General features: G+C 34.9%; 1 protein-coding gene across 1 annotated transcript; it reads right to left on the bottom strand.

The window, feature by feature from the left end:
- Positions 1–613: 613 nt before the first annotated feature.
- LOC140163838 (meiosis-specific with OB domain-containing protein-like) lies at positions 614–26,394 on the bottom strand. The gene is made up of 13 exons (XM_072187153.1): positions 26,240–26,394; positions 26,009–26,066; positions 24,141–24,272; positions 23,777–23,852; positions 22,744–22,942; positions 21,517–21,617; positions 21,007–21,059; positions 13,529–13,624; positions 10,758–10,862; positions 6,855–7,008; positions 4,489–4,678; positions 4,198–4,284; positions 614–2,429 (listed from the first exon to the last, which is right to left on the bottom strand). Exons 1-13 carry the CDS (start codon positions 26,390–26,392, stop codon positions 2,337–2,339), a joined length of 1,497 nt encoding a protein of 498 aa, XP_072043254.1. The 5' UTR covers positions 26,393–26,394; the 3' UTR covers positions 614–2,336.
- Between the last annotated feature and the right edge of the window lie 337 nt (positions 26,395–26,731).

The following is a 26,731-nucleotide window of genomic DNA, read 5'->3' as shown; positions in this document are numbered from 1 at the left end:
TTAGAAACCCTCTATAGAGGGCGATGGAATTCAGATTTTTTTGGTAAGTCAATTGAAAATTCCAACTTTTTTTTTTTGACAATTTTAAAAACCCTCTATACCCTCCATGGATTTCCAGATTTTACATGCACTAAACAGGGCCGGAAATCCAGGTTTTTCCTCAAGTATGCTTTGGAATTCCAGACATTTTAGAAAAAAACAATTTTGCCCTCTATAGGGGGGTGCATGTTTTATCTGGAATAGCCCATTTAAATATGCGATTTATCCTATAGTAAGTTTGAAACTTCGAAATTTAAATGTTATAAATTCAAGCGTTGAAATCTTATTTTATATACATAGCTGGTAAATGGTTATAGTATTAAGATCATGATATGATCATAATCATATATTCTAGTGCAAAATGCTTGCTTGCATCCCATCATGTGGGAATACTTGCAATGAAAGATAAATACCATAATAATTATTGCTACTGGCGTTATATACAGCATAATTAATGTAAAAAAAATACTTGACTAGCATTTTGAAGTAACTAACAATTGTCTCGTTATTCTAGTAGATTTTTTTTTATAATCCAATGTTGTTTCATCTGTGAAAAAAACCTCAGGTCCTCTAACATGTCTAAAATATTTTACACGAACATTTCAAACAGGTCATATTATCCTGCTGAATCCTCGAGTAAGCTCATGTTCTTCCCATGCTGCATTTGGCAAGAAATTGAAAACACAATAAACACCATATTGCTTTTACCCATTATGTTTCACTGTGAAAATGAACATTTGGCTTCTGTAAAGAGAGCAATGATTTAACGATGCGTTAAATATATGCCATGTTCCCTGCTGCTTTCAGTCCACATACTTGGTGATTTCAACATAGTAATGAGAAATTTGGTAAATGTTGATAATTGTGTTCTGTAAGATTCACACCCAGAAGATTATCTTTATAAACCCGATCTGTTCAATTCTCGGTAAAGATTGTTTTCAAGAAATTAAATCTGCTTTGTAATTTCCAACTTGATAAAACCCTCAACGGACTTACGTGTAACCATACACTGATACTATTCCTCATCCTGCACCCAGGGGTACTACTCACATATCTAGGCTACACGGTATGACGCTCTCCTTTTCGTGTTACTCACAAACTTGCCCAACATTTTTAATACCATTTAAACGTTTCCAATACCCTACTCCAGCATCTGGAAAGCCTATACCTTTACATACAACCCTCATTTTGAGGAAATAAGTCAATTCTAAACAATTTTCCTATTTTTCCCCTAAAAATACACCAATCTGTCAAAATTTTGAGAAATTTGTAACAATGTTAATTATATCTGGCCGAAATTTTGGACTTTTGTTATAGCGAAGAGTCCATAGTTCTTGGATAATTGGTATGGATAAGCCCACTTTCGAATTCTCAGCGGCACTCCCCTACCCAAACCAAACTTTAAGTACCATCCCTCCCTCCCAGTGCCGTACTCGTTTCACCGACAAGGTTGCCACCTACAATTAGTAATGTACAAGGCACGGTTTATAGTTATACGTCATGTACGTGGTTCGCCGATATGAGAAAACCACTGCGACAACATTTGATCAGCAGCTCGTTGAAATTCTCTTCAGTATGGACATCAAAACAACTAGAAAACGTCAGTATCTGTTAAATGACACTTTATACTCGTCTCATCAACAAGCGCACGTTATTCTCTAAAGGGCGAATTAACATTAATCTATTTTCCCGGTATTTTCTTTTCCCCTTTAGGTATTATACAGATGTGTTTGAAACTTTAACATCAATTCTAAAAATGATAAAAACTAATATGCATCTGAGGACGAAGTGTCTATACTGCGTATTACTAGAAATTGGATCCTAAATCCCTATAGATTCAATAAATCTGATTGCATACATCCTTTTCTGCTTTATATCTCAATGTTATAAATGTTATAGATAGATAATTTCCTGGAAATTATTTGTGGTTTTGAAATGGTGAGTAGAAACTAATGCCGATAAATGTCATGGGTAAGTTCCAAATATAGAATAAGTATGATCTGTGCATAAGTTTTACAGTATATCATATAACCTTTAAATTTCAAATTATTACCAATTATATTGAGAAATAACGAGAAATCTAAATTTCTTACAAATCATTTGACTGTTTACCATAATGCCATACTTCAAAAACAAATGTCCAAATTAGAACTGCCCCAGTTATTCGCTTGGGACGCGCTCAAATGGAGAGCGCACGAAGCTCATAGGACAAGGGCATGGCTAACACAAATCGCTTTTCAACTACTGTATTAGTTGTGAATGATGATTATATAATGATCACGAAATCACACGTGACTTTACACATTTCTTTCTGTCTCCGCTGGATCTGCCACAGTACATGATAACACGCGGATGATTCGCTTTGGACGGTTTGGACCTGGATGCGTTATCTGTCAAGAAAAAGAAAAGAAGCAAATGCTTCATTTAAAGCAAGAAAAGATAAAACATAGATAAACAATTATTATATTCTGAGATTCAAGGACAATAAAGAGCTTTGGAGCCGGCGCAGATTCAAGCCACCGCGGTTCACAAAAATACATCCTTTCCGAGAACAACCATATCCACCAACAATTTAGGAAACCAGACCTGCCAAAAACTTTTGGCGCCAATCTAAATCCCTGATGATGCAGCTAAAAATGTTCTGAGTGCTATGTGGAATTCTGAGTGCCATGAGGAATCTTGCTATTGAGTCCATATCACGGATGTTGGTTGTCAGTGGCGTAGGTACGGATCATTAAAGAGGGATAGGGATATATTATTTATATTTATTTATTGGAAATGCCTTATTATATGGAATCACTGAACGACAACTCAATAAACTTCAACAGGCTCAAAATGCTGCTCACAAGGACTAGAAAATTGGATCATATTTCACCCGTCTTACAACGTCTGCATTGGTTACCAATTCGGTATCGCATTCATGATGCAGTCATGTCTACAGTAGAATTCATCTCGACCTTTGCAGGACTTAACCCCATTAAAAGCTATTAAACCAAGATAACACTCATTGAAACAGCTCAACTGATTAAATCGGATCTTCTCTGGTTGTGCACAAGTGACTGTTTTCATGTGCGATATCGCAATAAAGATGGTATTCATAGCTTCAGTTGGGTAACCGATTATAAAGGAAACGAAAGGAAACAATGTTATGTGTGGCTTTGTTCACGAAATCAGACAATGTCGTGCTTTTTGTAAACCAGCATTCTTGAAAATGAGCAACATAATGATTTTTGACTTAACACGGTTTAGAAATAATTTCTTCATATTTTTGGTGTTATCTGTCGTTTACATATCCTTCCTAAAACACCAAAGTACGAGTATTTCCAAACATCTAAATTTGCTAAAATTTAGGACATGTTACAAAACTATATTGTCTAGAATTTTAGAAGAGTACTTTTAATATTGGCCGGTTATTTTTCACACAGCGACGTTAACTAGGCAATGTACTATTACCTATAACATTAACTAAAACACCAAAGTACGAATATTTCCAAACATCTAAATTAGCTAAAAATTTAGGACATGTTAAAAACTATATTTTCTAGAACTTTAGAAGAGTACTTTTAATATTGGCCGGTTATTTTTCACACAGCGACGTTAACTAGTCATATCCCCATACTGTTAACGTAGGGCTATTTGTAAAGGTCACGCGTCAATGGGAAAGAGCACTGTGTATTGTGTATAGGAAAACGGACAGTAACTGCAGTATGTCATTTCAAACCGTCCTTCTTCTCACCTGGAAAGCGCTCCATGACATGGCACAATATATCAGTGAACTTATCAATGTATATGTTCCATCACGTGACCTTAGATCAGCGTCTTCTTTCAGTTCCTCGGACTTCTTCATTTGGCACCTGGGCCTTCTATGCTTGTGCACCTACACTTTGGAACATGCTTCCTTTGAATCTGCGTTTTTGTGACTCACTTGATGTTTTCATAAAGACTTTAAAAACTCATCTGTTTATGGAAAATTGACTTCTATGTGACTGTTTTTATAATTGTGTGTTAATTTTTAATGTTCAATGTTTGCACCTCGGAATAGGTTGTCTAGATAGATGGCGGCTGGCGCATTATTATTATTATTATTATTATTATTATTATTATTATTATTATTATTATTATTATTATATATGTTGCAATGGGAATTAAAGCATTTACCTTCAAATACACTTTACATCGTTCAAGTAAGTGTTTCCACTTGATTGCTGTCTTCTGTGTTTCGTCAAGACAACAGAAATCGTCAACCTGTTTTGGAAGTCAGAAAAAAAAAAAAATGAGTTCTTTTGTTAAATTAGTTGTTGAATACGTCATTACAACAAGGAAGCTATTAAGATGCAGATGAAGATGAAAAAGTAGATGAAGATGTAAAGATGAAAATGAAGAAGATGAAGATGAAAAACAGCTGAAGATGAAGGTGAAGACAGAGATGAAATGATGTCTAACACTTACAGATATGCCCAGCATTTGTTCAGCAGCTTCTCCCCCAAGGTAACACCCATTGACGGTACCTGTATGATCGGTCAGGTCCACTGAGATGCTAAAAGCCATCGTTGTCTCTGTGTTACCACTTGTTGAAGATGGACAGTTAACATTGACACAGCAGTTGGAAGCTGCATCTACTCGACGTTTACAAGCAGCGCTATAATATGATAATAAAAAAAATACTTAACGATTCATGTCTGAATAAGCGAAACAACTATTGAAATAAATTTACGAATATATATAGATATATATATAGATATAACAATTTTGGTTACACAATCTGTTACACAGACCTTTAGTTTATTGCCCCCTCCCAAATATACCCACCGACCATTTCCAAGACAAGAAAGAAAGAATCCGCTAGTCATGATTACGCATGTTTCCACATATTATGCGTTAAAGGAAAAAAAAGACCGACGTTGCCGTTGAGGTTAACATTTTTAATGTTGTGTAATATTATTCATAAGACTTTCAGTGATACTCGCAAATACAGAAACCAGTCGGCCGAATAAATATTTCCCAAATCTTTTTTCCTATCATTTTGTGCTATCTACCGCTATATCACGGAAAAGGGCTTTCACTCAAAACTTACGTAAATACTCTGGAGTTTGGCATTCACTTCTTTAGGATACTAAATTATCATCTCAATTTCATCAAAATTCCTTTAGTATACTTACCTTACAAAATGCCAACAGGTAAACGAAACACGCGTCAGATCTAAAAATAAATCTCTGAAATGCCCCAGAACCTTTATCCATTGAATTAAATAGTTATATTGGATGCGAGATCACGGATGAAAGATTTAATATTTTCTTGTTCGCAAAACTCTCTCCTTGTGGTTTTTAATATCAAATACGATTTCCCGTTGGAATTTTGACTTTTGACGAAGTATTTACATTACATATATCCATGGATTTGAGAGAAACATCGCTGATATAATATACCACGCTACGATTACATGGAGTTGTTATGTTAGTGGTTCAAGACAGGCTTCAGGCAAGATGCTATACACAAAACATCACTAGGGATTATTCATCTTAGCTACAACAACATCAGTCTGTTTTTGCAATGAATTCAGCGTCTTTTGACGCTTTTAAACTTTTCTTTTCTATCTTCTTAGATGGTTTCCTGTCGTTTTAAAGTGTGTTTGTTACCAAGTCGCTGTTATTATGATATTTTGTAAACATATAATATATGATATTTAATGATATATCAGTAAAGGCATTCTACATAATGGTGACAGGATATGGCGAACTTACAATTCCTCTCTCGTCAAAAGACGGCTGAATCAATATTCCCAAACCTTTTTTTTCTTTCAGTTTCTGCTATCTACCTCTAAATCACGGAAAAGGGCTTTCACTCAAAACTTACGTAAATACTCTGGAGTTTGGCTTCTTTAGGATACTGAATTATCATCTCAATTTCATCAAAATTTCTTTAGTATACTTACCTTACAAAATGCCAACAGGTAACACACCTCAGATCTAAAAATAAATCTCTGAAATGCCCCAGAACCTTTATCCATTGAATTAAATAGTTATATTGGATGCGAGATCACGGATGAAAGATTTAATATTTTCTTGCTCGCAAAACTCTCTCCTTGTGGTTTTTAATATCAACTACGATTTCCCGTTGGAATTTTGACTTTTGACGAAGTATTTACATTACATATATCCATGGATTTGAGAGTAACATCCCTGATATAATATACTACACTACGATTACATGAAGTTGTTATGTTAGTGGTTCAAGACAGGCTTCAGGCAAGATGCTATACACAAAACATCACTAGGGATTATTCATCTTAGCTACAACAACATCATTCTGTTTTTGCAATGAATTCAGCGTCTTTGGGCGCTTTTAAACTTTTCTTTTCTATCTTCTTAGATGGTTTCCTGTCGTTAAAGTGTTATATTTTTTTACCAAGTCGCTGTTATTTGGATATTTTGTAAACATATAATATATGATATTTAATGATATTTCAGTAAAGGCATTCCACATAATGGTGACAGGATATAGTTTTGGTGAATCTGCAATTCCCCTCTCGTCAAAAGACGAGCAGAATCCGGGAAAATTTTGAAGAAATAAAGTACAATCAATTCCATTTTTCGATATGGATAAGTCCGCCCTATGGCATTTTCTCTCTATCTCTTTTTAAATAAATAAAAATGTCCCATTTCCATCAAAAACAGCTTTGTATCGCGAACAATAGTATCATTTTGCGATCCAATAGTCAGTCAGATGATTTACGCTGCCCAATTGGACTGAGGTTATATAACATGTGATTTATTGCTTATGTAACACACGTCACTGATAGTATGATTAAATCTTACCATTGTGTGATGACAATGTTTTTAATACGTCTAGGCCCATCCAGGTCAAACGCCGAGAGGAAGGCGTACGTTATTCCGTAGTCAACGGCGTTGCCTTTCTCCAATGAATTACTTTTCAAACTTCCCACGCAGTACACATCTTGAATTGTGTTCACTATTGATAAGAATTTGATCAGATACAAAATACGAAAGGAGTAATAAAGAAGAAACAGATAATAAGGAGGCCTTACATCTTGTTTGTAAAGGTCATTGTTGGCTGTTGCCTCTTTCGCCAAGCCAAAATAGTCTCCTATAGTTCAAATGATCCTATAGCTCAATAGCACTCATTTAACAATCATATCCAACATTTTGATCTCATGTTGTGTAATACTAACATGGATATTAAATATAACCATCGAATTCATATTTTGAATATACAATCATATTGGGGTTAAAGAACTCTGTCTTGACGATGGGCATGTTTGCAATCATGGTGTCTACAGTAATTCAAATTAGACTTTTGACAGATCTTGCAATTTCTTAAAAGTTATAAACTATAGAAACAAAATTACTATAGTTTGATCAGCTCGTAATCGGCGGAAATTCTTAGGTTTTTATCACTACGCTAAAAAGTAGACCCACGGAAAGAGTGCTATAGTTGACCTGTCTGGTCTATATTTTGTGTGTTAAAGATAGTAGACAAGGTATAGGACTTGAATTACCGGTAATAATTTGTAATGCTTCTGGCGAGATGTCACAAGACATTTCTCAAAATAAAACATATTAATCCGTGATGTTATAAGGCCCGCCGATTACGAGCTGATCAAACTATGTGACACTTTTTTTGGCTTGGTTCAAGAACCGTACGACCTGCACCAGAGTGAATGCCCATGTAAGTCGTTGTAAATGTGTAACTTGAAAGAAAAAGTATAGGGAAATACTCCTTACGGAAGCACGATAAAAAATGAGCGTAGGTTGTCACATAATTTGAAATCCATTAACATCAGTATTTTGTGATTGCTTGCAGGTATCAATTACATACAGCCTGTCTCAAAAAAAATTGTGCAAGTGAAAAGCGCCCTCTTTGGCAATTAAAAAATACCGTTGTGACATAATGCTTACATCAACGTCACGGGCGCAGTCTTAGCTCTCAAATGCCGTTTGTTCTGCTCAATTTGCTTTTTTCCAATTTCTAGATATGTTTATTTAACAACGAAAGGGTAAAATCACAATTGTGCCACTTTTACTAGGGAAGAGAGCTGTACATGTAAATCAATGATAGCTGATGTTGATGCGTCTAATGCACTCCCTCTTTCGGGGCGCATGCATTAGACGCATCAACATCAACACGCGTGCATTATTTTGTCTAATATCTCTCCCAACAAGTAATACTTCATTAACCTATAACATGTATAAGTGCGCAATATTTGTTTGTCGTTTAACATGTCATAAGTGACAGTGTTTACCATGATAAAATCATGGACACGCACATGCAGAACAGCAGAATGTGAAATCCATTTTTACAGCAGAATGTAAAATATTTATTTATCTTTTAATCTCTTTTAACGAATCATCATTCCTGCATCATGATAAAGTACGGTAGTAAAAATAGTCAAAAAATGTTGTATTGTGTAATTGATGCATTGTTTTGATTTCACAAAGGAACTCTTGATAAACTTGATGCTATCACTGTTACATGTAAAGCCCTCTTCCCTAGTAAAAGTGGCACAATTGTGATTTTACCCTTTCGTCTTTAACTAAACATATCTCGAGATTAAAACAAGCAAATTGAACAGAACAAACGGCATTTGAGAGCTAAGACTACATCCTTAACGTTGATGTACGCAATTTTTCACAACGGTATTTTCTAATTGCCAGAGAGGGTGCTTTTCACTTGCACAATTTTTTTTGAGACAGGCTGTACATACATTTGTCAATGCTCCATATAAATATATCAAAAAATAAAAAGGTGATTTGACATTCTTTAAAAAAATTTTATCTCGAGATGAAACATTCAAATCTAATATCAAGTATAATATCACTTGTAACAATTATTATCTTGAAAGAATTATAAAAGCAATAGTGTAATACGGTACCACTTGTAATCATTTCTTGAAATGAATTGGGATCAAGAGTCTAAATTGTTTAATAGATTTCTTTTGATCATTCATATCAGGTATGTAGCGGATATATTCTGTATAATTCTGCGTTTTTGTTAATGACATTATTAAATAACTATGTGAATGGCTGTCAGTTTCTCTATTCGATATTGCTTCGGCAACTTTTGTGAGCAAATAAATATATGATGGATATATAATAGATGGAAAAAATGATGCACGTGTACTCGAACGAAATGATACAAAAGGGGGTACATTTCTTGGTTGGAAATAAGCGTGCTTACTAATGATCTAAGTAACACAAAAACTGGTCGCTTACATCTATTCCTTTTTCATGCCAAACTTATCTTTTTCTGCACCACACAGTAAATTAAATTATTGTTCTTTGGAATTGTCATGTACACGTGTGTTGAAAAGGAAAACCTCATTTTATCGCTGATGTGATATTTCTGGAAAATGTTCTCGTATTGAGACGGTAACTCCACAAGGAATGTCGTGTTATTGAGGACTCGGATGCGTAAAGTGGAGATGGCATACTTTAACCCAATTCTTGTAGATGTAAATTCAAATAAAGACAAAAAGGAGGAGACGAACTGGAGCTTACCAAAGATTGATTGGAACTTGTATACTCATTAACTGTCAACATGCTGCGCTTATGTAATACTCTTTAGAGGTACATCGAAACCTCGTGAGACACAAAATCCAGATGTCTCTTCACTGCGTGTTGAAACTCGAGAGATGTTGAGGATGTTCTGGTAGGATTTGTACACGTTCCTTTAATATGACATCAGTAACATTAAAACGTTTCTTGCTATAAATGTAAGTTTGTTCCTCTCGATCAGAAGTTTAAGCAATGGCAAAGCGTAGGTGGCTAATGTATTGGAGCCCCAGGGTTCCAGGGGCCAAACGTTTAGGGAAAATAATATATTGTTGACATTAACTTCCTCGCAATGGTATGTTTATTGCATCAATGTGAATCATAGTCAGAAAGCATTTTCTATGTAAAACCCAATCTGATTGAATGCCCAGAGTATTTAACCCTTGTAAGTGAAATGGAAACAACGAAAAATTAGTGAATTTAGTACATTTAGAAGGAAAATATGCTTTTAAGACTAGAGTGCAAAAGAAGAGTGCTCTATGAATAAAACATGATTGGATGATCGGCCTAATTCTCGGCAATCTATGAAACTAAGGGTGAATTTTCATATTTTACAAGTTGTATCATTAGAAGATCGAGTCAACTAGTTTCACATGAAGATACATAATGCTCACCCAGGTATATGGAATTCTTTGCGGAATATTTGAGATTATTCTATATTTGCAAAATGTTTTATCAGATAAATGTAATCTTATGGTAATCTACTGAAGCTGACCTATGTCGTTTATTGAAGCAATGTGAATCAAAAAGCATTCTCGAAATGTAAAACGCGAAAAAAAAAACCCAACCCCAATCTGAATGAATGTCCAGAGTGTTTAACCCTTTATAGTGAAATGGAAACAGTGAAATTGAGTGAATTTTACACTTTTAGAAGGAAAATATGCTTTTAAACAGAGTGCGAAGGAAGACAGTTTCATTCTCTAGGAGTAAAACATGATTGGATGATCGATCGACCTAACTCTCGGCATTCTATGAAAGAAGTTGCATCATTAGAAGGTCAACTGATTGATCTCACATGAATATACATTATATATATGGAGACCTTTGCGGAACATTTGAGACCGTTCTACGTTTGCAAAATGTTTTATCAGATAAATGTATAATTTAGTAGTAATCTTTACTCTTTTTAAACTTGTAACCAATTCTTACAGTCGATGTTTCCTTGTCCCTGCCATTCGTCGCCACCTGCGCCGTCTGTGTCGTCATCTTCGTAGGACAGTCTGAATTTATACAACGAATGTGCCTCACGGGTGTCTGCATAGGATGCGTGTATAAATCAATATATATATATATATGAGTTAATATTGGATGTCAATATCATCTTCACTTGTCGGCCATCTTGGGCAAGCGGGACCATCAACATTTTCTTTATCAGAAAAAAAGGAAATGAATTTAGATCCTCAGAAAGCTAGATTTTCAAATTTCAAAAAAAAAACAAACAGAGTCCTTTGTTGTATAGCATAAAAATTGGCACATTAGAACAAAACAAAACAAAAAGCAGAAACAAATGCAAGCAAAAGCACAACAATTTAAGCCAAGAATGATTAATAAAAATAGTCTTTTCTTTTGCCTTCACTCCAGCTTTAATATTTTGTCGAATATAACATGATAACTGGCCCCATTTCACATATTTATGTGAAGCAATCGATTAGCGATATCTCTGTTCCTGAAATCTTCATGTCATTATTCTTAAACATCCAAAGCTCAAGTTTCTTAAAAACCCTTGCGGATAGCATGACTCTGTCAAAGTCTATACCTTTGCCATCAATATTCTAATGTCTCTGTCCACTTAAATATATGCAGTGGGCTATAAGGTTATGCACTCGATTCATGTTGAGTTATATTATACAAGTGATATGGTATGATTCCCCTCTACAAATTCTAAAATAATAAAATGAATGTTTATTTGTTGAATTGAACAAACATATAATAACAATAGTCAAACAACGAAGGATGCAATGTATATACACAGCACATCAATAAACAAAAGTATCAGACATCTCATGACATCCCAGTCTCAAAAGCACTCATACCGTAGTATACTGAATATCAGATGCAACGCTTTAGTCTCCAATTTATAACTCGTGTGGTATGAAATATCAATATACATTTCACGAATATCACCATCATCATCATCATATATAAGATTCACTCTGTCCAAACTTTGTTTTTATTGCAAAAAATACTATCGCCGAGAAATGGAAAATCAGTGTGTCCACAATTCGATCGATGTTCCGAGTATCACTTACGTGAGAAGGTATCATCAGACATAGTTTACGTTTTTGCTTTAGTCTGCATATATATTCTACTCTCATAATTCACAAATATGTGATATTCTGAAAGCATTAACCACTTTAGACATGTGCATATTTCATACCAAGTTTCAAAATTAGCAATTCAATTTCTTTCAACTTCCGTGTAAAAATGATAACATTGACTCTAGCAGCATTTTGACGACTGCACTAGGTATCCTCGCAGAGATGCTTAAGCCTCTTCCCGTTAAAATATGATGACCTCTTCATAGACAACAGGAAACATGATACTGCAGTGGCTACATAGCCATACCCAGATCCTATGTGGCTGCATAGCCATACCCAAATCTAATTCAATTCCATCCTCATGAGAGTACATAATAATGCTGTTTCTACTAGCTTATAATTTGCAAGTAGTACAGTAGTGAGTGGGCCGGGAGAGCTCCATTGCAGCACGTATCTTTTACACAGCATACCTATCTGTGAAATGTCACTGAGACACCAGTATACAATTTACCGGAGGGGTAAAAATATTTTAATTTTGATTGCGTGATTTAATATTTCCCTAGATCAAACATGATACGTACACACATTGAATAAATTAGTAAAACTAAATTATTACAATTCAGGAATTATTTATAATTTTGAAATATTCTTACTGTTGTATACATCGAAACACATACAATCAGATGCGTGTATATCCCGGGGCATGTAAAATAACCTTTTGTAACGTGTTCCTAAATAGAGCTTATATTAGTAAGATACAAACTAGCCACATTTCCAATTACCCTAGCGACGTGTTATTAAAAATGTTTTGGCAGAAACATACAAATTAACAGATGTCCAGAAACCCGAATCTGCTAATGGGCTATTTCGGTTAAAATACACACTACCCCTGTGGTAGATTTTTGAAAATATCTGCTACAGGGGGAGTATGAATTTCAGACGGAATTAGCTCATTAGGCAGCTCCATCTGAATTTCATACACCTTCTGAGAAAGAATCAATCTAAATCGTCCACAGAGGGAAGGTGAGTTGCAAATGGAGCTGCTAATGTGTTCATTCCATTTGAAATTCACACTCCCCCTGTGGAAGATATTTCCTTCCACAGAGGGAGTGTGTATTTTAAATGGAATAGCCCAATACTTCCGTAATAAGGGTAAAATATGCCCTGAAAACATAATATAAACGCTTCCGTAAGGGTAAACTATGACCCACATTCAGGTTGCCATATACGATTAATACATCCTATGCTGTACTATTGGCTTCAATGTACAAACTCACCTAAAATTCACTAGACCTAAAATTAAAACTATCTCAAGAGCCACTGAACTAGTAGCAGTCATTACACACCTAATCTTTGGATATTTTCAATAAGTATTGTTCTTTTACAGCAAAGTGTATTCTCTTTTACAAGTTGGACAAGTTTAGTTAAAATGTATATTGTGGACATCGGCAGTCGAAATCCAGGCGGCCAAGGAGGTTTTAAGTGTCAGGCAATCTGGGTTGTCGATAATTGATTTCTTGAAGGCAAAGGGATCATCGTCGCTTTGGGGGATTCAGGGGTCTTCATCATACCCATCTTTTCAATTTAAACCAGAAAAGGCGCATGTTACATTATATACCGTATTCTTTCATGTAGTTTTCATTTTAAAGGAGATATCCTTACCTGGATTGATCGTTAGGATGGTCTTGGAATCTACAGTAGCAGTCATTCCATGGCGAAAATCATCAAATTTTACCAACACATCAGCAGCAAATAATACTATATGGAAATAAAAGTAATGTATAAGATTAAGCAACGTGTAAACGCCTAATTGTACTAGTATAACAATAAAATAAGGTAACGTGATTTTAAGTTAAAATATGATAGTGCAAGCTAATTTTTTGCAAACAATGTACCTTTAGCATGTTCGGAATGATTAGTATTGTATGAAATCTTTCAATCTAAGCAATCATAAAATCTCGCAATAATAACTGCGCATAACGTTACCCATATTATATGAAACAACGTGTTCAAGTTGTACAACTTCAATATCTCCTTGTAAAAATGTACATTTTAATTGTTGTCAGTCAAATGCTAGGTATATATGAAGCAACTTGTTCAAGCAATGTACGTTTACAATGCCCGGGATCACCATCATGTTAACTATTTCTATGAATATAAAGTAGCATCGGTTTTATTTAGCGTATTACCTGAAACAACTTGTGCAAGCAATGTACGCTTACCATACCCGGCCATTGTTTCAATATCTCCCTTAAATAATAAAATTTCGCAATAACGTTTTAAACGTTTTTACACATTTAGTGCCAATGCTTAACTTTTAACATTTAAAGTTTAATATTTAACGATTTGGTCATGCAATGTACGTTTACCATGTCTGGAATCACCATCATATTGACTATTTACTTTAATCATTTTACAACATTATGAGATAAATGTAAAGTGGTATCGTTTAGCGTATTACCTGAAACAACTTGTGCAAGCAATGTACGTTTACCATGTCCGCGGGATCACCATCATGTTAAATATTTCTTTTAACCATAATAATTTACAACATATATGATTATAAATATAAAGTGGCATCGGTTTTATTTAGCGTATTACCTGAAACAACTTGTGCAAACAATGTACGCTTACCATGCCCGGAATCACCATTATTTCAATATCTCCTTTTAATAAAATTTCACAACAATATTTTGAACGTTTAACAACATTTAACGTTTAACATTCAGTGGTTAATGCTTAACGTTCAACATGTAATGTTTTTAAACATTAAAACAACATTATGATATAAATAAATGTAAAGCGAAACAAGGTTTGCATTACGTGACCCATATACCTGAAATAACTTGTGCAAGCAATGTACATTTACCAATCCGGGATCCTCATTTCCTTTTAATAATAAAATTGTACAATTACTAACTTTAAGATCATTATAAAATAAATAGGCCTATAAAGCAAAACGAGCTTTGGATAACGGGATACATAAAACCTATAAAACAACTTGTGCCGGCAATGTGCGTTTACCATATCTGGGTTGACTCTTATGTAAAAGAAAGGTACATTTTAATTGTGTCAGCATAACACAAAGTTTAATGTTTTTCTTTGACATATTAATAAATTTGAGCGGTTGACGTCTTTGCACGACTTTAATTACATTTTACCTACTGCAAACCAAATAAGACCTTTCACATTACGGTGAATCATGTGGAATATGCAGTACATGACGTGACAGATATTTTGTATGCTGAGAAACATCGTAGGCTATATATGCAGGGAATTACGAATTGCAGTCAGGTGTATTTTCATAATTTTACCTTCTATTCTAAAGCACTACAGTTATGTACGTCTTTGACATGGAATGAAAGCAAGACGAGATTCATTTGTGGTCAGACAACTTAATAATATTATTCAAGTCATGCATTTGGGTTAAATACTATAGCCCGTCGTGTCACGGTGGCTGCTCACATTTTCCAGTGTGATCTCCGGGTGTGATCTCCAGCGAATTGCAGTCAGAAGGTGTATTTTCATAATTATACATATTTCATACTGCAGTTACTGTCCGTTTTCCTATACACAATACACAGTGCTCTCACCATTGACGTGTGACCTCAACAAATGATGTATGTTGGGAGAATGGACACTTGCCTAGTTAACATCACTGTGTGAAAAATAACCAGCCAATATTTTATTTATTCTCCAAAACTTCTAGCAAATATATTTCTCTAACATGACCTAAAATTACAGCTAAGTTAGATGTTCAGAAATGGTCGTACTTTTGTAAAATATGAGTGAGGGCAAGGCATAGCTAGCCAACTCCCCGTGTTAATTGAATGGAGATTTGACCGAAAATATTGGTATCGGACCGCTCACTTCTGAAGGATGCCACAAAAAAAACGGTAAAAGCTACATTTAAATTATTCTAAATAGGTTCTAGAAAATAAAGTTTTGTAACATGTCCTAAATTTTTAGCTAATTTAGATGTTTGGAGAGGGTCGTACTTTTGTGTTTTAGGAAGGATATGTAAACGACAGATAACACCAAAAATATGAAGAAATTATTTCCAAACTGTGTTAAGTCAACAATCATTATGTTGCTCATTTTGAAGAATGCTGGTTTACAAAAAGCAGTTCTTTGTGTCATTTCGTGAACAATGGTACACATACCATTGTTTCCTTTCGTTTCCTTTATAATCGGTTACCCAACTGAAGCTGTAATACCAGCTTTATTGCAATGTCGCACATTGAAAACAGACACTTGTACACAACCAGAGAAGATCTGATTTAATCAGTTGAGCTGCTTCAATGAGTGTTATCTTGGTTTAATAGCTTTTAATGGGGTTTAAGTCCTGCAAAGGTCGAGATGAATTCTACTGTAGACATGACTGCATCATGTTCTATTCTATCTAAAGAACCATTCAAAATTATGTACGTCTTTGAATATGGAATGAAAGCAAGACGAGATTCATTTGTGGAAAGACAACTTAATAATATTATTCAAGTCATGCATTTGGGTTAAATACTATAGCCCGTCGTGGCGCACGGTGGCTGCTCACATTTTCCAGTGTGATCTCCAGCGAATTGCAGGCAGAAGGTGTATTTTCATAATTTTACCTATTCGTTTTATTCTAAAGCACCATTCAAAGTTATGTACGTCTTTGACATGGAATGAAAGCAAGACGAGATTCATTTGTGGAAAGACAACTTAATAATATTATTCAAGTCATGCATTTGGGTTAAATACTATAGCCCGTCGTGGCGCACGGTGGCTGCTCACATTTTCCAGTGTGATCTCCGGGTGTGATCTCCAGCGAATTGCAGTCAGAAGGTGTATTTTCATAATTATACATATTTTCTATTCTATCTAAAGAACCATTCAAAATTATGTACGTCTTTGAATATGGAATGAAAGCAAGACGAGATTCATTTGTGGAAAGACAACTTAATAATATTATTCAAGTCATGCATTTGGGTTAAATACTATAGCCCGTCGTGGCGCACGGTGGCTGCTCACATTTTCCAGTGTGATCTCCAGCGAATTGCAGTCAGAAGGTGTATTTTCATAATTATACATATTTTCTATTCTATCTAAAGAACCATTCAAAGTTATGTACGTCTTTGACATGGAATGAAAGCAAGACGAGATTCATTTGTGGAAAGACAACTTAATAATATTATTCAAGTCATGCATTTGGGTTAAATACTATAGCCCGTCGTATCACGGTGGCTGCTCACATTTTCCAGTGTAATCTCCAGCGAATTGCAGTCAGAAGATGTATTTTCATAATTTTACCTATTCGTTTTATTCTAAAGCACCATTCAAAGTTATGTACGTCTTTGACATGGAATGAAAGCAAGACGAGATTCATTTGTGGAAAGACAACTTAATAATATTATTCAAGTCATGCATTTGGGTTAAATACTAATTATACCTATTTTCTATCCTATCTAAAGAACCATTCAAAATTATGTACGTCTTTGACACGGAATGAAAGCAAGACGAGATTTATTTGTGGAAAGACAGCTTAATAATTCAAGTCATGCATCTTGGTTAAATACTAGCCTGTCGTGGCAGCTCACTTTCTCCCGAGTGATTTCCAGCGTGTATACTCTCATGTTTACATAACATCATCATAGAACTTTGCCATTACTTGCATGCACCTGTCTTTTATCTTTCACTTTTCTTTCTTTTCCTTCTTTTTTATATTAAGTACAAGAGAATCCGATTCTAGTGCTTTGTCGTTCTATTATGTACCATCACTTTAAGTACAGGAGAAACTGATTTTCCGTTCAAGTGCTTTGTCATTCGTTATATGTACCATCACTGCATCGGGACGTGATATGGTTGTCAGCTTAAAGAGTGATTACACTTCGTGATTTCATTTTATCACTTTTACGGTGAGTAGTTGTTGTAAGGAAGAAGCATTCATCTCAACTATTTGTTTTAGTAAGAATCAGTCACACAAACCTTCTATTCTATTCTATGCTACGTGTATATACCGAGTTAACTTACCAATGAACCAAATTCTACTCTATTTCTTGACTCACAAGCACAAACGGCTATTAGCCTATTAATGTATATTGTAGGTTTGGGTATCAAGAATATAAATTAATAATTACCACATCAGATAATAGTCAGCATTTATTTTCGAGGCGGTAAAAAGACAGCGATTAAGTAAGGCACAATATCCCATAATAGACGTTTTTCTTGCGCCATTTTACCAATATTCAATACAACATAAAGTATAGTAGCCGAAATTACACTATACGTTTAGTATTTCGTATTTTCTAATCCTGCATGTAGGAAAGCTATTTTAAAGCTGAAAGCTCTTTAAAAAAAAAAAGTATACGCTGTCCTCTAGGCCTACCGACAATGCGATTAGCCCAAGTCATTTGAGCGCTTATTTGGGCGTTTTTATAGTGTACCGGGAAAATTCCGTTAAGATGGCTGTCGCCCATCTTACCCCACACACCGACATCACCTGGTTAATAACTTTGTAACTTTGTACAGCAGAGACACTAAAATCAATACCCGGGATCGATACACGTGAATGTGCTATGCACGATTTGATATTCAGACGATAAATCTGTGGATACCGGGGTAGAAAATGATGAATATCTCCCGTATTTTTTTAATTCTAAAGAGGCCATATTTTTTGCTTGCACTTGAATATATGTGTTGAAAGGATATGATAGTCGGTAGCTTGCGTATTGAGAAAGAACCGTGCGTATTGAGCTCAAAAACTGACAAAAATTCTAATTTTATATGTGTCGAACTATAGCGCAGCGTAGGCCACTTGTGGAGGCAGTCTAAAAGCAGATGACCTAATTGCGTATACCATGCTCACTCAAACAAAGAGAGGTCAGTCATCAGGCTATTGTCAATAGCCTTAGTCGGATGTCCCTCGGCCCATTATGTGTCTCAAAACTATTAAACAGGTCGGAACAAAATGGCCATGCGTGGCTGTGAATTCAACCTACCATGGCGATTTCTGCCATGAAGATATCGGGGCGATGACACTGTGCCCCACAAAGGCGATGATTAAACCCAATAAGCTCAATCATCTGTATTGCTTTACTGAGTAGTCTCTGAGTGCAGAGAGATACGGTAGGCTACTGTGTGCTGAGGCTTGTGGATCAACGTCTAGGCACGAATGTTTTAGGTAATGGATTATGTTAAACGTACATTGTAACTACTAGTACAAAAATACTTTCAGGTAGTTACGTTCTGTATTGATTTAAAAAGATGTTCCACGTTTGGATTCCGATGCACTTTGATTTTAAGCAGTATCCCACCTTACTTCATAATGTTGTTATGAATAAGCTTTAGTACAGTATAGTCTTATAATTCGAAGAATGTTTGCACAATAGTGATGGTACAATGTTTGCACGAGTTGTTTCAATTTGCAATGTTTACAGAGGCTGTGTCATGAATAGATTAACCCACATTTTTCTGTCCTGTATAAAACTTGCTGTGTCTTCATAGATTGTCACCAACATATTTTGACAACCTGCATATGGTTTTATTTTATATAGTTTCATTATGTTGGCCTAATTCTTATAATACAACTCAAAGAAAGTAGGTTTTTGCATAATAGTGATCCCGGACGTGGTAAACGTGCATTGTTTGCAAAATTGTTCAAAGTAATGGATTCTGGCGGATGCTCGTGGATTTAGACTATTCTATTTTTTAACCAAAACTCACTTTGCTTTATAACTATTTCATAATGTTGTTGGCAGACGTTAGCTATACCATTCAATGAATTTATACTTAAAGGAAGGTGACCTGATATATTTGGAAAATGGAATTCTTTGAAATAAATGTCGCCCCTTTCAAGCATTCATGCAAGAAGAACACGTAATGTTTCTTGTAAATGGGACTAATTCCTTATGGAATTACTAACAGCATGATAATTGTAATATGGTCCACAGTGTTTTCATTAATGATATTCATGTATTTAATTGATATCAAACGAGAGATCCTATTTTTCTCATTAACATATTGAAATAATGAGTTCCAAATCGGTGTAATTCCGAAGATATCATCAAAAAACTGACGAATTAATCTCAAACGTGGTATACCAGAGCTAAGACTAATTCAACCGTTTTTTGATGATTTCTTCGGAAATGTACCGATTTGAAAAGCCTAATTTCAATATGTTAATGAGAAAAATAATATGTAATAATATGAGCTTTCAACTGATACCAAAATCTTTGATGGAGTAAAGTGGGGGGATGAGGCTGTCAATCAGGTTACACACCTTTAATATAGTTGGGAAGCTTGTTTTATTGCAAATTATATGTTTTTGAGTTTATCATGGCTTTAATTTTAATATTTGCATTATTTGCATTGATTTATTTCCACATTACATGCACATACCGTAAGTTTCATATAAACACATACGAATATCATGGTTTATTTCTGTTGCTATAATGCAATAATATCCCCTGCAGAAATGCATCATATATAAATCAATATGTTAAAGCTAACCACTTTGATATGGGAATACTCTTCAAGCTGCTAAAATTTATTGGCAATGAAACTAAAAACTTACAAATATATTAATGCAACATCGATTTATTTCTTAAATGTCTGTCTTATATCACATCATTGATCTAGTCTGTGGAGATGCATATTACAAGCATAGTTGAACGTCTTTAGTATGGTTCCAGGGCTTTCGATAATATTGAGCCATGCCATTATGATTAAAAAAATTAACGAAAAAACAACAGCTGATAATTCTGGGGGCGCCGCAGCACAGATGTTTGCTGAAAAGCATTTGCGAATAATCTACAAAGCTGACTTAATTTCAAAAATATGATTAATTCTTGAGCATTATGTTGTTGTTGTTGTTTTTATTGAGGTTTGTTCATATTTTTTCTTGTGAATTTCTTGTTAGGTAACTTTGTTTACTTCAGGCCTCACTGTTGTCCTTTTGGTCATCCCTCTAATCTATGATTCTTTTTTTTAACGGTATACTATTGGTCTCAATACCTACGCCAGTTGGATTTTTAAAGGGGAATTCGAATTTTCTGGGGTCTTGAGGGGCGATTTTTTTTTATTTGATTGGGTCAAAACTCTCACCTCCGGCGTAAATATTGAACGGTCCCTTAATAATCATGTAAATCTTTAAACATATATACCTGTTTCCTTTGGAGTCCAGCCAGTAGCAAAATCAATAGTTTCTTCATCCCATCTGTGTTGGTATGGAATAATTTCAAAATAATGATATTAACCGCAATTAAACAGCAACTTTTTTTTTAAATTGACTACTATGAAGGTATGCATTTACAAGAAATCAAAATAAGATTTTTTTTTTCAAAGTAGATGGACTTCATGTAGCAGCTTACAGTAGCTTGCAGTGATTTTTTGCATCACTGATCTTTTATGAGATAGATAGTAAAAAAAAATTAATTGAGAACACGTGAAAAAACTAGTTTATTTTGCTGATAATCAATATTAATATCTATCATAATCTGTAACTTGGTCATGTATCTTAATGAAAATATTATCAGTAATCTGATTTTTTTTACGTTAATCAAGTTAACAAGTACTTACTTAGTCATTAAAAAAACGGGATCGGAACATTTTCTTCAAAAAATGTTCCATTTAAAAAATAAATCGACAAGTCGAAGCATGCATATTCCACTTACAAGATGAAGGAAAATTTGGCGCAACCTTCGTCGTATAGAGTAACCTCACATCGCTTGATATGTCTACCAGTTTTAGTGGTAATATCCCTAGGCTCTGAAATCTAATTTGATAATAATACACAAAACGAACATGAAAATGATGAAAACTATATAGATAAATAAATCGAGTTATCGGAGTTTCCCCAGGGCCAAGGAAAATGTCGATATAATTTCAGTATGTAGGCAATTATGTAATGCCATTTTGAGAATTTTGCATGCCTACTTTAAAATAAATTTCCAGTGTAAATTCTATGTCTCGTTGCTTACAGCTTGAATGATGCCGTCATGGTCGTGTGCTATTTACATATTTAACATGTTTAAAAGCATTTTTTTTAAATATTAGATTCATTTACGTGCGGTTTATATACGGACAGATGTGCATCATTCGAGAAAGCACTTTAATATCAACACAGCACTTTTATATTTTAATATGAGTCGAGTCGATTTGATTTGATTTTTTATTTTTGCTGCCTTTCCATCCTTTGCAAAGTAGTTATTATATAACACATGAAAATCGAAAAGGGGACTAAAAGTTGACTTTAACAGCAAGGATGATGTTGCAAATATCAGTCTTTGTGTGTGTGTGTGTGTTTTTTTTTTTGGGGGGGCGTGTTGGGGTCAATTTTTGGCACCCCACGGTAATGCATTTTTCAATTATTAACCCCTCAAACAAAAATCATTTTGCACATAAAAGTTGACTAATAGTTGACTAACATTTTAACGGCAAACATGAAGTTGCAAATATCAGTCTTTGTGTGTGGGGGTGGGAGGGTGTTTGAGGGGGGTTAATTTTTGGCACCCCACGGTAATGCATTGTTGAATTATTAACCCTCAAACAAAAATCATTTTGCACATAAAAGTTGACTAACATTTTGACGGCAAGCATGAAGTTGCAAATATCAGTCTTTGTGTGTGGGGTTGGGGTGGGTGTGTTTGGGGGGGGTCAATTTTTGGCACCCCAAGATGATGCATTTTTCAATTATTAACCCCTCAAACAAAAATCATTTTGCACATAAAAGTTGACTAAAAGTTGACTAATATTTTAACGGCAAGCATGAAGTTGCAAATATCAGTCTTTGTGTGTGGGGGTGGGAGGGGTGTGTTGGGGGGGGGGGGTCAATTTTTGGCACCCCAAGGTGATGCATTTTCAATTATTAACCCCTCAAACAAAAATCATTTTGCACATACCGATTTAACTAAGACAAGCAGATTAATATGCTCCCCATGCAATCCTTGTCCGTTTGTCATGACATCAGAAAGTGTATAATAGTTGTCACTTTCTCGTACAGGAATATGACGAAGGCTAGTCATCTGTGGATTCGTAGCATCCCAACCACCATATATATTAATAGAAGAGTAGCGTTCACTGATGCTAAGCTGAAATGGGCTGAAAATAAAACAATGCCAATATCGAATCAAGTTAAAATATATCTCAGAATTTCATGATTTTGCGACAAAAAATTAAAATTAAATAAAAAGGAAATAAAAAATAGATTTGCCGTTTCAGCTGACATGGACGCCTTAAGAAAAACGAAGTCGCGCGGGTGCTTTGAGACAGCATTTTTTAGCTTTATAATCACTAAGATGTGTTCTATCACTTGAAATTGATAAAATACAACTTTTTGATATTTCCTCCTATTTTTCTTGATTTAAAAATCACCATTTCACTCTTTCCAACTCTAAAAAGTCACATGGCTCAAGACAGGTAAAGCAAATTGGCGGGAAAATACTGCGCGAATGCAGTCGCAGCAAAACAAAAATGTTCTTAAAACGTTTATTCAATATGTTTTAATAACCTTTAAATGTCGGGTTATATAAAGGTCATGAAATCGTTTTTATATCGTTATCTAATATCAAATATTTTGGGTAAATATTTTACGTTTTTATGTCCTTTATCGTTTATATAACCCACCCTTAAGTTTAAACCTTTTCCGTAAAACGTTGTGTATTCGCTGGGGCAGTGGCCTAGTAATAATATAATAATTATGCAACCAACCAAATGGACAATTCAACTAAATCAAACAGGCCAATTAAAGTTTTAAAGAAGTATGACATATAAGAGATGGAAATACAACTACAAGCAGAGTTAAATTCAAACATTATGCAATTACTATTACCAAATTATAATAAGCTCAAAATAAGAAAAGTGAGGAAAATTGTCTAAATTTGTTAAAATGTTCAGGTCAATATCCGTTATATTTCATGAGCTAAAACAACATACCCCGGTGTCCATGCTCGAAATCGCTCCTCTGCTTCATTGTTTTGCTTACTTTGAATCTGTGGATTGCGGATTTCAACTGTAAAGAAAGGAATAACAAACATGTGAATTTGATAATAAAAATGTTGAACATCATACAAAAAGCAAACAATAATAAATAAACAAATAATATAAATGAACAAATAAAAAATGAAATCAATCAAACAATCAATCAAATGTCGGTGGAAATATTCTTTTCGTTGCCTTCTCTTCCCAACTTGAATGCAATTTATTTAGCATGCTCCTCAACAAAATTAACAATAAAATGGCAGGTTTTTTTATGCAACCAACACCTAGAACATGTTGCAGACATATCAGTGGGCCTCACCAGGATCTCCTATTTTAAATTTTCTGTTGAGGTCAGAAATGAAGCTATCGGTCCCCCAGCAACTGACGTTGATGAAATCTACTGGCGAGTCTCGAAGAGTGAAATTCAATATAGACCTTTCACTTCCTGGTTCTGTGTTAACGAAAAAAATAACGTAAGCATTGTAAGATATAATTTCTGTTTGTACAACCCGGAGGTATCTAAAGTTTCCAGACGGGTTTTCATACTCATGAGTACTGGCACAAATGAAAACTCACTGACACATAATTTGTAGCGCTATTTTGTGCGTGCAACGTTTGCCATAATTAAAAAGAAAAAGGAAAGGAAAAACAACAATATCATCAAAACAAGTACCACAGTGTTATATTTATTGAATAGGCATACACTGCAAAAACTCGGGTGTCAAAAGTAACACCGGTTGAAATTAATAGGGGACCGCGCCCAGTGGTGTTTTTGTAACACCACTGGGTGTGATTGTTATACCTTCCAGGTGCCAAAAATGAGAACAAAAAAATAGTATAAAAATAACACCCAAAAGTGTTAAAAATGACACCCCTGGGTGCGGTCCCTCCAACCGGTACTTACTTTTAACACCCGAGATTTTGCAGTGTAAGCTCTATCAAATCTAAACTAAAACAGCATGGGAAACTACCGCGATGTAAGGAATTTGTTTCTTCATCAAAACGCGCCCATTGAGTATGTTTTTCACAAACAAATCGTTTCTAACCCAATTGATTCTGTATTTTCTCTTTCCACACTAACAAACACCCACGATGTATGCTTCTTGCAAGCAAAGTGAACTCATTTCACACCCACAGTTGGATTCCTTGAGTTCCTTATAAAGAGACAGTTAAAAAAAACCAGCAAATGATTGAATTTATTTAGGAGTTCGGGGTGTTGATTTGAGCTGTATGATGAATGCAAATTGTTTTCGGTCGTATCAAACTTTCGGTTTAGCGTGGGTGTGTACGGGGTGGGGGTGGGGGTGTGTGTGTGTGGATGGGGCCTGTGGATGGTGGGGTATACCTGTCGGGGTGTGTGCAGAGGATGATTTAAGCACTTCCCAGCAAGTCTTGCGGTTAGCACAGCTGTGTGAGTGAACATGACACCACTGCCGCCCACTGCATACACACGTGCATGGTTAAATTTGAATTTGGACAGATATATTTACAATAAAAACACCTTCAAAAAGTTGGTCGATTTCACATTTTATGTTATCTACAGAAGGTGTGAATTATCCTTCATGCATACATCACTTTAGATCTGAAATCGACCAAGTAATAATGACACACGGGCAATTCTAAAACAACATCTTTTGCACAGAGTTCAATGGGATTTGAAAAGTAAAGTGGCAGTTGAAACTCTAGTGATAACACTTTTACAGTGCATGATGGGGGCTTCCTTAAATCATCCTCTGGGGTGTGTGTCGGTGTTCAAATTGTGTCTTGTACCTCACATTGAGGCCTTACCAAACGAATCCAATTCCCAAGGTTTGAAGTAAATTGCACAAGCCGTTTTGATATAAGAAGTAAACGTGTTTCACAATGGCCCATAGAACGGTCGGTACTACAATTGGGGATGCGGCTATCACTTATTCATTCATAACAATCTTAACGGAATGTATAATTTGGGCCTAAAATGAGGAAAATATGAGCTTTCTTCTGATGCCAAATTCTCTATTTTTATAGGAAAAAAAAAGAGGGGGGGTGTTGAAGCTGTCGATCAGGTCGCCCATCTTTAAATTAAATGTAAACCAACAAAATTATATATTGTACTTAAATGTAATAATTATGCCCTCCACACCAGCAGTGGGCTAATTCTTTGGTCTCAGTTTCAATTCACCTTATTATATTTAAATATAAGCCTACCTGATTTACTTGGAACTGATCTAGGTGACTGCTTTGAAATTACAACACCAACAACAAACTGCAAAGTGGTCAGATAAAGAAAGAAAGTAGAACACATAAAGTGTTAATGAATTTTGAATACTTTTTTGAGGCTGGAGAAATGCTTCAACGATTTGCATGTTCACATACATAATTTAGTAAATGTAGTTATAATGTACTTATATAATTGTTACGAAATTAGTTCCAACTTACAACATTCGGCATGTGAGGTGAAAGTTCATTGATGGCTGTTCGCCCACTAGTTACATTGGAAGAGTTGTTGTTACCAATACTGGTACCATCTGGCCATGTTGACTGTGTACCAAAGCCTCCGCCTCCTCCTTGGACGTCTCCAGACCAGGCCATAATCTTTATACTTTCTATAAAATAAAAATAAAAACATGCCAAATACAATTTGAAACCAAAAAAAATAGTCCTAAGTTAAACTAGACAACAAAAGGAAGTTTGAATCACGGAAAAAAAAAAAAAAAATGTAAGTATCAATAGAAATATTGTCACACGCCAGGGGCCAAACCCTTGTGTTTTGAGTAGACCTGAGTCCCTCTAGGCCTAGCTAGGCTTTATACTTCCACCTGTAAATGCATACGTACATAAATTATTTTGAATATCTTCATGATCTTCAAGAATACCTCGACTGGATTTCAGCACTGCTTAAATTAAAATATGTAAACATTAAAAAATGTT

The sequence above is a fragment of the Amphiura filiformis genome, chromosome 11, assembly GCF_039555335.1.
Source record: "Amphiura filiformis chromosome 11, Afil_fr2py, whole genome shotgun sequence".
Lineage (NCBI taxonomy): Eukaryota > Metazoa > Echinodermata > Ophiuroidea > Amphilepidida > Amphiuridae > Amphiura > Amphiura filiformis.
Note: the sequence above shows the minus strand (reverse complement) of the source record. Positions and strands in the feature narration are given on the sequence as shown.

What these genes read in the sequence shown, in the direction of transcription:
- LOC140163838 (XM_072187153.1), bottom strand. Translation starts at nt 26,392, where the DNA reads ATGGCCTGGTCTGGAGACGTCCAAGGAGGAGGCGGAGGCTTTGGTACA. An exon ending in GCCAAATTTTCCTTCATCTT is followed by an intron (nt 21,060 to 21,516) that starts GTAAGTGGAATA and finishes ATACCAACACAG; the next exon opens with ATGGGATGAAGAAACTATTG. An exon ending in CATCCTAACGATCAATCCAG is followed by an intron (nt 10,863 to 13,528) that starts GTAAGGATATCT and finishes CATCCTATGCAG; the next exon opens with ACACCCGTGAGGCACATTCG.